Source organism: Archocentrus centrarchus (genome assembly GCF_007364275.1).
Source record: "Archocentrus centrarchus isolate MPI-CPG fArcCen1 chromosome 18 unlocalized genomic scaffold, fArcCen1 scaffold_23_ctg1, whole genome shotgun sequence".
NCBI classification, from domain to species: Eukaryota; Metazoa; Chordata; class Actinopteri; order Cichliformes; family Cichlidae; genus Archocentrus; species Archocentrus centrarchus.
The window spans coordinates 9,136,596-9,149,247 of NW_022060145.1; the positions used below are offsets into that span (position 1 = coordinate 9,136,596).

Consider the following 12,652-nt stretch of genomic DNA (forward strand, 5'->3'; position numbering starts at 1 on the left):
GCAGAACTTCTGTTTTAAATGTTCATCAAAAGTTTTACAGAAAAACATGCGTTATAATCCAAATGTTCAGAATTATCACGGTATGGTCAGACAGCTGAAAATGCTGCACATTAAAGGCAAACTGACACTGCACCATCTTGCGTATGCAAGTTTGATATTAACCTACCCCAACATCCACACAGTATTCAAGTATGTATTCTAAAATATAAGTGGGTCTCAAGTCCAGATGTAATTGGTTGCCATTTGTCCTTTGTGTTTAGGGTAAATGCCAACATTTGGGATTACCAAGATTTCTCCATGTTTAAATGTGGGTCCATACATCTCAGTTTTGGCACGTTCCCTTGCTGGCATTCAAGGATGAACTGATTATGTTGGTAAAGCTTGAGGTGACTTCACAGAAAAACAAAAGTTAACAGTTGATGATGACAAAAACTCACTAAAATGTTAAAGACTTTATACCCAAAAGGTGACATAATATCCATGATCCAGCAGTCAGGAACAGGAAGAGAGGGGTGTGTGTGGCAAACTGCAAATTGATGGGATGCATGATGTTTAGCACTGCTGCCTCACAGCAAGGTGGTCCAGGGTTCAAATCCACCATAGAAAGGCCTCAGCTTTCTATGAGATGTTTGAATGTGCTACTCATGTCTGTGTGGGTTGTCGCCAGGTACTCTGGCTTCCTCCCAGTCTGACGATGTGCATGTTATGCTAGTTAGGGATCCTAAATTGGCCGTAGGTGTGAATGGTGTTAGACCTGCGATAGATCAGTAACCTGTCCAGAATGTACCCTGCCTCTCACCTTATGGCAGACCCCAGGACAACTGTGACCCTGAATCAGACAAGTGAAAGAAGATGGACTGACTCTTTGGTACCCATCTGTTAAATCGCTTTAGTCTTTACTTACAAGTTTGGAAAAAGATGGATGTACACAGCAACTCAACTGGGTGGAGGTGCACACTCGTATGTTTATTTTTTCTGATTTTGTCCTTGCACTATCGTCCTTATTTACCGTTTGGATATCCACTGTAAGAAAAGATTTTAGAAAGATATTTCTTTTTCACCCATTTTGCAGATAAGACTTTTTATACCTTTATTCTTAGTTGGTCCACCTCTGCAACCCACACATAACTACATCTGTACCTGGAAAACCTGACTATATGCAGTTGGCAGTCCATTTATACTCAAGTGTCCCATGAAGTTGGTTCATATCTTTAAAAATAATGATGCAGGAATCCAGAATATGAGGAAACTTTAATTGTTGAATTAAACTTAATTTATGATGGCATCTGTATTTAGAAAAAAAAAATAATAATAATAATGTGCCATATTTTCAACCTTTTAAAATTTTGATTGATATCTTTCAAATAAAGTAAATGAATACTTAAACAACGGCTTAATACCGGTTGTATTATTGGAAGACAATAAAATGAAGCTTATATTAAATGTATAATAAGAATTGTGAATAAACATAATACAGATCATTTTGAAAAACAGGCTGCCCATAGGCCTTTTATGAACTTATGTTCAGGTTTCATATGTAAATCAGGTCACCATAACTAAAACTTCACTGATGTCTGCTCAACACGTTTAAATGAAATTATTTTTTTGAGCCAATGTAATACTGGAATTTGACCAATGATACTAGCATATTTCAGAAACTGCCCATAAACACCCACAGAACAAATTTAGATACTTGCTGAAAGAGACCATTCTGTCCAGCTGTAAGGCTGCTCTGCAGTGTTGGACTAATCCTCTGAGAGTTTAATTAAAAAAAAGAAAAAAGTAAATTATACACTGATTTCCCTGAATACTAATATTTAAAATACCAATCAAAGCCCTTCCATTTATCTGTCAGGCTTTGAAAATTTTGGCATCATGAAGGTTTTTGTCTTGACTTATCAGCGAACGTTAATCTGACATTTTCAAACATAACCTGATGAGTTTATGTGGTCCAACAAAAGTAAAGCTATTATGTCAGGAAAGCCTGTAGATACTATTAATTAGTCTGTATTGAACACTAAGTGATTCAGCGTGTATTTGAACACAATAGTCAGACAAATTCCAAGGAGCAGCTGGAAGGCACCTGGTCTTCATTCAGTACTCCCCTCTATGGTTGGGGACAGGTTTGTATGGACGGACAGGCCTTTGGCTGTTCTCGTTATACCTAAAATTAAAAAAATAAATAAAACTGCGTGTTACGTTTAAGTCACTTTAATTAGAAATTTATTACTACTACATGTGACTAGCAGTTTAACACGGTACCATAATGCATCCTACCGTTTATTGCAGGACATGGCTATTGCGCATATTTAAGCATCTTACTCCAGGGAATAAAATGATTTAGCAAATTTTCAAAAAGTGTCAGACTATTCCTTTAAAATCTTGACCCATTTTCACACATTAAAAATGTCAGGAGAGTGTCCTGAGTTGCCCTTTTTTTCATACATAGCACTCAGCAGGACACTTCCAGTAATGAGAAGAGTCATCTGGCACATTCTCACTACTTGAAATACTGTTTGCTTTAGGTGAGGGAGCTGCCTGGGTAGAGAGTGCAGGAGGCAGGACACTCGCTGGCTGTGAAATCTAGTGCGAAAGGACTCACCTCAGATTCTCATCTTGCAGGTCATCAGCTCTCAGGGCAGACTTGGAAATACCCATGCCAGGAGGAATCCTGTCTGGGTATCTGACAGCGAGCTTGTTGTGATTCAGCTCAAAGCCCTGACAAGTGAACAAAATACAAGTTTAGTGCAGGAGCAAGAACACTCTGGTAGGCCGTTGATAATCTGAACTGGGAACTAGATTTATAAGGGTCTAAGAGATAAAAAAGGTGGGTAGATGAGTGATCTGGGAGAACAATCCTGAATGGCTGAACATGTGAGCAAAGATTCACCAGTCTCACGGAGCAACAAGTGACTTTCAGATAAGATTCACACTGGAAGAACTACTTGTTGCAAAAAGCAGCCAGATTTAAACTCCAAATGTAGTTGGTCCAGAGAGACAGTTTTTAGATTCAAACAGCACGTGTGTCTATAAAAACTATAGACACACGTATGTAGTGGCCTAGGGACATTAGAAAGGGGGCACACGTGAAAATGAATTCCTAAAATGCAAAATTCAGGGCTTAACGCGAGGCAGAATTCTGTCCATCGAGATTCGTGCACTTCTTTGCCTGCAGTCTGAATTTTAATGCACCAATTTGAATCGTTTTTGCATTACTTTTTGGTTGAATAGTCACATAAATGACAAATTAAAACAAATTTTATAAACTCATGCACTTCAGTAGCTTGTGTGCTTCAGCAAGTTAAAATTTAATGATACATTAAGAATCTAAAACAGGTCGCGTACTGGATTTATGCCAGTCATCCTGCAAATTACAACAATGGCTGCCTCTCAGCAACTTTATGTCTACAGTACCACTGAATTAAGACACAGCACCCCAGTAAAGTCCAACAGACACAGATCAGGACGCACTTACGTGAAAGCGTTGAATTGCTTCATCGCAATGCTCTTGTTTTGTAAAGTTTACAAAGGCACATCGTTTGGCAGTCAGAACCTTCACACTATAGACGACCCCAACCCTGCAGGAGAGGAGTGAGTTTAAGAAAAGAAAAAAAAAAAGGTATTTACTTTAAAAAGGTATCTCACTACACTACAGCAATGTGGATTTGGATAATTGAAATGCATGCATAACAGAAGTGAAAATAATATCACCGCCTCGTACTTGTTAAACAGATTGGCAATCATGGACTCGGTTACTGGGAAATTCAGGTTTCCCACCCAAACTGGAAACAGCTCCCTGTTGAAAGAAGATATCATTTAAACACATTTTAACACGTGACAGGTTGACTGTTACTTTTTGGATAGACACTCCATAACATATAATGTGCACGGTGAACAGCACAAAAGCGTCTAATGATTTTCTGCTCCAATGATTTTCTGGAATACACTGCCTAATTAAAGGTGAAGCAATACCAATAAAGTCTAGTGTCTGTTGACTACTTAATTAAACTTTGTCATTACAAAAATGGATCGAGGATCGGCTTTTTAATTAACCTTCCTTTATGCTGCCTAACATTCTCTATATAACAATTAATATTTCATACACTGATTATTGAAAAGTGACAACGTTTTAAATGACAAAAGGGGTCAAGTTGCAATATTTAGGTGCCCACATAGATCTCCACACTGCTCTGCTTTATGTAATCATTCCACCTGTTTATACTAGCTATGGATGAAATGTTGTTTATTCCACAGAGTCATTCAAAACCGTATCTGAAGTTTCTGTGAAGCTGTGGCAACTGAGTCAGAAGTCATTATTATCTAAGGGGAGCTACAGTGCAGCAATGGTAACACAAATGGGGAAATTTTTCAGCTAAACTACCAAAACTTAGCTTGAATTGATTATACGCTTGAAAACAAACACAGTCTGACTACAGTGGTGTGGTAACTTTGTTCTCACACTTCATTCATGGTGTTGCACAGCAACAGTGAAGATACAAAAATAAAGGGATCCTTGTCAGGGATGTGCGCAACTAGTCCACTAATTGTTGCTATTGTCACTAGTGTGTACCAGACGTACTAGTCAGTTTGTGAAGATTTTAATTGATGCCCGATGCCGTAAATGGTTCTCCTAAATGTAAATATATAAAATATTATGTTAAAATTAAACATACCAACCTTCTACATAAGGACACTGCAGTGTGAATGAATGAATACTCACAGTGGTCGATTAACACCATTGCTGGCCTTCACTGGCTGAGTAAGAATAGGCTTTGATTGATTCTGTGCAGCAGATGTATTCTGGACTGGGCCCAAAGGTTTGTTCATAAGTGGCGTTTTCAGTGCATCCTTGAACTGAGCAGGAGGACGCACAGCAGCAGCAGGTGCAGGGTTTGTGTTGGCTGAAAGGATTGGAGAGACTCCAGTGACATTTGCTACTTGAACAGGTGGGAGTGCGCCATTCTGAAGAGCTCCTGAACACACACACAAAAAAAAAGGAAAATACACACAGTTACACACTTGTCAGTTTAGGCTTAATATACAAGCAAATGTACTCTGACAATTTGCTGTAAAATTTAAATATCACTTTGTGGAGAACACCTGGGTGGGCTACAAGGGCAAAAGATTTGTATTTCTCTCAGTGCACTGCACTATTTATTACACTCCGTGGTGTTGTGAACAACTCACCTGGTTGATTGTTTAACTTGGAAAGCACTTCTAACGCCTTTTCAACCGTTCCATGAATAATTAAAGCATTTGAGCTCTGCTCTCGTGTAAAACCACACTCCTAAAGCAAAACAGAAGCGCAGGTTAAGAAGCACATTCAGTGAAGGATCCTGTCTTTCTCCCCAAACTGAAAACTACAGCAACAGGTCTTTTTTTTTTTTGTCTAATAACAATGAATAGAGTAACTATGAAGATGTTAATTCTTTTTCTGTTCAGATCTAAGTACTTAATGCAGTTACTTGAGGTACAGCACTACTTTCAATTCCTTCTGGCATGATGTGACTGCACAACTAAGTTTAGCTGTTACATACCATTAGCTGCGTTATCTGCACCCGCATCAGCTCCTGGGCAGCTTCTGCACATGAACTGTCCAGTTTAAGAACTTCCATGAAAGCCAGGGCAGCTTCCTCATACCTCTGAAACATGAAAGGCAACAAGATTCTCAATTCCTTTCACCTTCAAAGTAAATTTAGTTTCAGAGTCATTAACCATTTGCTTGTTGCTTCAATAATTGGCCTGATTACTGTCTAATGCAACAGTGAGTCACAACAAGTCTAAGTAAATAATGTGAGCCAGTGCAATAACTTCAGCTGTGCTGCAAACAAGGCAATGTTATCAAAGTCACTGTACTGTAAATATTATGAACACTGCTGGGTCACATTGAGAGCATGCAGTTACACACTGAAGCACAGTATTTTATGTATTGTGTATTATATATTTGTTTTTTTAATGTTTTCACCACGTTGGTTATGACAGTGTGTTGCTACTTTGGCTAAAGAGTGCTTTGTAACAAAGAACAAGTGAGACATAACGTCCAAACACAAGGACAGAGCCTGAATACTAGATTTACTTCAAATACTCTTTTTTGTGCCACATTAAGTGCTACTTAAAATTCAAAAACATACAGGATATTAAAGAGGATATGTGAGTGTACAGATTGGCTGGCGTGTTTACCTTTAGACCAGCCAAAGCTCTTCCCTTCCTATAAAGGCCTTTAACCCAGCCTGGACATATGCCAAGGGACAACTCTGCATCCATTAATGCCTTCTCGTATTCTTGCAACTTTTCAAAACAGAAGGACCGATTTCCAAATAGCCTGTGACAGAAGTAAAGATTGCATTAAAGCCAGTGGTTGTGTAATTTCAATCACTGAATTTACTTAAATGTAAGACAAGTGGACATGTTCTTACTTAAACTCTTTAGGGTTGTGCTTAATTGCATCAGTGAAGTACTTCACAGCCTTATTAAAGTTTCCATCACTTGCATACTTATTTCCCATGACTAGGGAAAAAAAGAAAAAGAAAAAGAAAACCCTTAGGTAAAATTAAATAATTTATTTATGCACCTCATCCAGAGTTTACTTGAACAAGGATGAAACATACCGGCAAAATCAGTGCTGATTTTTACATTATCTTCAAAGGTGGGAATGCTGGAAGCAGCAGCATTCTGTGTAGACTGGGGAAAAAAATAAAATAAAAAGTTTAATTAGAACCTTCAACGTGAACCAATAGACACAATAAAGCATTTTTCATACAGTTTTATGGTCAAACTGTTATCAAGGGAATAGTCATTCTCCACTGTTTCCTCTATCACTTTCTATTTTATTTAGAAGATTTAACTAACTGATGTGCACACGTTTCATTTCTCTACAGTGAGTTTCTACATCATTTTGCAGTCATTTACAGTGACACAAGTTTTCTCTCCTCTGCTCTCAGTTTCACTATTTTCCTTGTGTTTAATGCTTGACAAATGGGGCAAGCTGTTGTCAACTCATAGAACATTAACCATACTTCACTGGTCTCTGCTCAGCTCTGTGTGCAGAGAACAGAGCAGGCCAGTGGAATAAATTACTTAAGTTGAAGACTACTTGCTACACTGCTGTAGGTGCAATGAAAGCGTCTCAGTAAGTGTTAATCTAGCCTGTAAAATGACAGGGGAGATAGGTCTCCATTTTCAACCCAAATAAGAAAAAGAAGCAGGAAAAGTGTTGCTTCCACAGCCTAACTATTTAACTCACTTGGTACAGAGGAAACCTGATGCATTTCAATTTGATTTTTATGTGAGTTGGCCCACCTTCTTTGTAACCACCTTCTCTTCATTTGATTTTTCAGGGACAGTTTTGTATTCTTCTTTGTCTGATATCTTCTTTTTCTCCTTCTTCTCAGGTCTGGGCTTCTGCTCCAGTTTATGCTTGGCTATAAGAGCAGCTTTTCTCACAAAAGTACTCGTCATATCCAGTTCCTTTACGAGGGGAAAAGGTGAACAGAAACATTCTTTCACATCTTAAGTTTGCCAAAGGTTTTGTCAAATTATATATTCTTGTATTAGAGTACATGCAGATAGGTATTCCAGCAATTTTGTAGCAGTCCAAGTCTCCCTAACACTCCTTCAATTATAAGTAATATGTACACTGGTACCTCTGAGTCACCAGAGTCATTCTTGGTGTTGCCATCTTCATCACTGGATTCGTCGTCACTGCTGTCACTGGTATCTGTATCTTTGGCTGAGGCCTGCAGTTTAACACTAGAATTGTTATTGGCATTGTGTTGATCATTAACTGGTTTACTCCCCTCTGCTTTGGATTGCTCTGAATCATCCTTTCCCTGTAAAGCAGAGAAAACAAACTTGTTGAAGAATACAGTGGGGGGTTTTTTTTCTGGACACTTTTTCAAATGTGTTGCACAAATGATCATCACCTCCTCATTTTCTTCAGGGTTCAGTTTTTCCTTTTCCTGCTTCTCAAGCCGTTTTCTTTCCTTTTGTTTCTGTTGGCCAAAGACACATCCATTAAATATAATTCACAATTTTCCAATCAGCTCATATTTGAGAAAGCAGGATTTACCTGTTTCTTAAGACGCTTCTTCTCAGCCTTTTCTTTGCTTTTTTTAGATTCTTCTAATAATCTGGCTTTTCTTTCAGCATCCTAAAGGAGCCAATTTGAATCATTTAAATTCTGCAGAACATCATAACAGTAAAATAAAATTAAAAAAAACAAACACTTACCTTTGTCTGAAATCTTAAAGAGGATGGGCACGACGAATTACGAGCTGAAGAGTATACAGGTTGATATACAGTACTGGATGACCTCAAGCGGTTCGGCGAGTATCCATGGAAATTATGACTCCAATTATCATAATCATCATCATCGCATGGAACATCTAGCTCATCCTCATAGTCAATACCTGCATGAAAAATAATGTTTTAGAAGTTTAATGCAATTCCACAAATAAAAGCAGATACACTTAAGAGTGCACAGCAGAAGTGTTATCCAAAATCTCCTTACCAAGAAGGCCGCATCTTATTATTCTTTGCATATGTGGATGTCCCTCAAACATTCCTAAAACAGTTCTCTAAACACGGAAAAGAGAGAGAGGGAAAGAGAGAGAGATGTGAAAAGCATTCCCAAACAGTCACGTATAACCTTCAGATTAGCTCAGCCTCTCCAGCCTTGACTCCTTCCCCACATTCCACCTACATCTGGATCCCAGTATTATAAGTTCAGTCTGTTCCCACGGCTGCTGAAATACTGCATCAGTGCCAGAACTCAATGTGCCTCTGAGCTCCAGTTAGAATACTGGCACTGAAATACCTCATCCATAAGTTTCACTTTCCTTTATCCAAAAGCTCAGAGTCACTGAATCAGCAGACAAGCTCATTTCTCAGCTTTTTCCACTATAAAAAAATACATTTATTGCAGGAACACTGGAGCCAAAGTGAAGACTACAATTTATTTTATCTATAAGACTCACTAACATCAAGAGCTGTAATGAAGGGCACAAATGCAAAGTAAAAACTACAAAGAGAAGCCAGAGGCAGTGAAACAACAAAGCTATAAAGTGCCCCTCCCCCACCTTTTTTTTTAACAGGGTTAATAAATAATTAAAGAAATTACAGTAGTACCATGTTTGCTTGCCTCTTCAGTCATAATTTTGATGTTAATCTGCACATCTTAAGTGTTGTGGGAAAAACAGGAAACCCACAGGCAGGCTGTACATGTGGGAGGAAAAGTGCAACAACATGCCACTTAATGAGGAAATTTATACTAACCTAAAAAAAAACCTGAGAAGAGCACTTTTCACTAGATAAATGCACGTTAACTAGTAATTTTGTTCCAATTTGCACATCCAATACGAGATTATTACGTAAAACAACAGCTTCACTATTTCACAAGAAGGAAAATGTTTTGCAATTCAGTGTAAATCAGTTACTAACACTGCTATTTTCAGAACCAATATGAAGGTAATTTTACCGACATCCTGTTCACAGCTTCGTCTTAACTGAACTACTGGTAAAGACTGAACGCAGGGCATGCACAGGAAGTGACTCAGAGCCGTGTTTACATGTCTCCATTCAGCAAGTGTGCAAGTTAAACACAGCTGCTTTCACGTCCAACCTGTATGGCACTAACTGACGCCATAAAAACATGACCCTCTGATCGCAGTTATCACACCCATCTATCACCCAGAGCCAAAAGGTCGGGATGTTTTCCGCGTCGTGAAAGCTAATTTGTGCGTTATCTTTAATGAAAAGAGCCTACTTACGAACATGTGAGGATCCGGGACCTCTGCAAAAACAGAATAAAAAAATAGCAATATAAATACCACTGCTTCAGCATTTAGTTGAATAACCAGGCTTTGGCTAATGTCTACTAAACTATAACTCCTATGAGCACGCTAGCTTCTTCTTAGCCACATTAGCCACCAACTTTTTAAAAGACACAAAAGCGTTTTCTTACCCGCCTCTTCTCTATAAAACTCCATGTTTAGTAATATAAGCCCTGTCGCAACTTCATACACTCTCACAGCACTGTTAATTTCACCCTAAGTTTCATTACTAACGATAGTGTTAGCAGCCTCTAACTTTCGCTGCTAACATACTCGCGCGCTCTCACTCACTGCCCCTCGCGTGAATGCACGCGAGAGGGGAGACGTTGAAGGCATGCGCACAGTGATTCTGCCGCTGACGACGCCGCTTTTGAGGCCCGTTGCTGTAATACGTCAACGTGGTCTGCCATATTGGATGTGGCAGATCTGCGCTGTAAAATAATACAAGTAAATGGATCGAACTTCATAAAGGCCTTTTTACAAAGTTATTTAAGTTAATGCGTCTCATTCACACATGCACTAATATATATTGGGAAACTGATATGCACCAAAAATAACTTGAACAAAATAGAATAGAACAGAATAGAATATAATGCCTTTATTGTCATTATACAGAATGTACAATAAGATTGAAGGGCCACTCCTGTTCAGTGCCATGCCATAGAAAGTCACACGTTTTAAAATATAGAATAAAACTTCTAAAAATATAAAATAAAATAGAATAAAAAATGTATAAAAAATATACATTTAAAAAAATAAAATAAGTTTATAAATATAGTAATGAAGATGGGTGAGTATTGCACTTGGTGAATGAATATTGGATACTGCACATTATAGGTGTGATAGATACTCTTCAGTATGAATGATATATGAACAAAGACAAATTAAAATAAGAAACTGCAATAGGCACTACTTCATTTTCTGTTAGCAGTGAAATTAAAATTATAGATCCATGTTTTATACAATACAATAAAATATTATGGTTAAAAGGGTAAAACAAAAAAACGAGCCATTTCCAACTTTTGTAAAGTGCTTTATAAATTTAATGTATTATTACTGTTACACAAAAATAAGAGAGACACAAAGCACAAATGCAAAATTAGACTGATGAGCAGACAGTGGGCATACAGAAGGTCTGGAAGAGCAATCAGTCTTTATTTGTATCAGATTAGTTAGTTTGGGGCAATGTAGTTAAGTAAGATTGACTTCAGTGTTTGGAGGCTGGTTTTACCGCAGGACTACACAGTATTATCAGCAACCAGAGCCGGCCCGAGGCATAGGCAACATATGCAGCGGCATAGGGCCCCCTGACCACCAAGGGGCCACCAAGCTCACCCACATTTTTGTTTGTTTGTTTTTTATATATGCCAATGTCCTAAAAGAAAGAAGAGACTATTCAAACTGTCCAGATTTGTACACTTGTAACAACAGTAATTTAATGAGTAGGCTACACGGACTTCCTGTGTCAGCGTGCAGTCAGGTAATTTGGGCAGGCATCCTTATCAGCAGTTGTGACCTGATGGTCCGTCAGTTACGGTCATTTGTGGATCAAGCTACAAAAAAGGAATGTGACAGAAAGGATCCGTCCCTCCGGGGCAGAGAGGAGGAAAAAGAGAAGATTAGAGGAAGAAAAATGACAAAGGTATATTTCCATGAGCAATCACAATAATTTGGTTGGTAACCAGCTCCAAATGTAGTTAGCTATTGCAAGCTGGCTAGGTATGGTCTTTATCATGTCGCTATATCTCTATGAAAAAACAACCTGTCAGTCTGTGTCACTGTGCTCAGTGTGTTTCTAGTTAATATACATTTTGCTTGGCTCTTACTGTCATGGTTCTGGGTTTATGACCCAGCGTGTTTAGTTTTAGGACTTTCATTTTTGTATTTCTATGGTTAATGTTACTGTTTGATTCCTAGTATCTTGTGTTTTTGCAGTTTTTAATTTTTGTCTTTTTCTGCTAATTCCTGGTTGTTTCATTGTTTATGTCCTCAGGCATCTTAGTTAAGTTTTCTGAGTTCTGTTCTTGGCCGTTGTTCACTTTCTATTTAATCCTGTTTGAGTTCTCAGGCTTCTTCTGTTCCCAGTTTGGTGTTTTATTGTTTCTGGTTCATTCTCCTGTTAAGTGGATTTAGTCTTGGTCTCTGTTAATTGTGCTGTAGTTTAAGGCCTCCTCTTGTGTCTAGTTACCTGTTATGATCTTATAACAGTGTAATAATATATTTCCTGCACTTCTTGTAGCACTGGGCCCAATTGCTAACCAGTTGTGTTCAGCGATTCTGTTTGCTGAATAATTATTATTTACATATTACAAGTGGCTTATTTAATAGTCTGTAATTAGTTGCATAAATCACATATTTCCTAAAAAGCCTATGCCATCTAGATTGGATATGGCATGCATTGATACTTGTCCCACCCTCCTCAATATTATGGACATGACATAGTTTTACCATGTGTATCATACTGAAATACAGCTTTATCTATCCAAGAATCCAGATGACACATCAATTCGTTGAACTGCAGGTATGTCTTAAATACATAAAGTCCAGGTGACCACTAATTTCCTGCTCCTAAATTCAGATAAAAATGGAGTTTTTGTACTCGGCCCACAAGTCTTAGAAATGTGGTGTCTAACCAGATACTTACTCTGAATGGCATTACTTTGGCCTCCAGTAACACTGTGAGAAATCTTGGAGTCATCTTTGAGCAGGATATGTCCTTCAATGCACATATTAAACAAATATGTAGGACTGCTTTTTTGTATTCGTGCAATATTTCTAAAATTAGAAACATCCTTTCTCAGAGTGATGCTGAAAAGCTAATT

The 12,652-nt window shown here is 38.1% G+C and overlaps 1 protein-coding gene across 2 annotated transcripts; it reads right to left on the reverse strand.

Moving 5' to 3' along the window:
* Window positions 1–933: 933 nt before the first annotated feature.
* On the reverse strand, window positions 934–10,119 carry LOC115775248 (tetratricopeptide repeat protein 31-like). 2 transcript variants are annotated; one of them, XM_030722823.1, is made up of 18 exons: window positions 9,962–10,119; window positions 9,768–9,790; window positions 8,510–8,576; window positions 8,230–8,408; window positions 8,069–8,149; window positions 7,923–7,991; window positions 7,644–7,829; window positions 7,300–7,467; window positions 6,609–6,681; window positions 6,417–6,507; window positions 6,181–6,322; window positions 5,538–5,642; window positions 5,188–5,287; window positions 4,721–4,973; window positions 3,722–3,796; window positions 3,476–3,578; window positions 2,603–2,718; window positions 934–2,164 (listed from the first exon to the last, which is right to left on the reverse strand). In XM_030722823.1, the coding sequence occupies exons 1-18, from the start codon at window positions 9,984–9,986 to the stop codon at window positions 2,095–2,097; spliced, it is 1,926 nt and encodes a 641-aa protein (XP_030578683.1). In that variant the 5' UTR covers window positions 9,987–10,119; the 3' UTR covers window positions 934–2,094. The 2 variants fall into 2 exon arrangements, with proteins under 2 accessions (XP_030578683.1, XP_030578684.1); XM_030722824.1 differs by lacking the exon at window positions 9,962–10,119 and adding an exon at window positions 9,127–9,213.
* Between the last annotated feature and the right edge of the window lie 2,533 nt (window positions 10,120–12,652).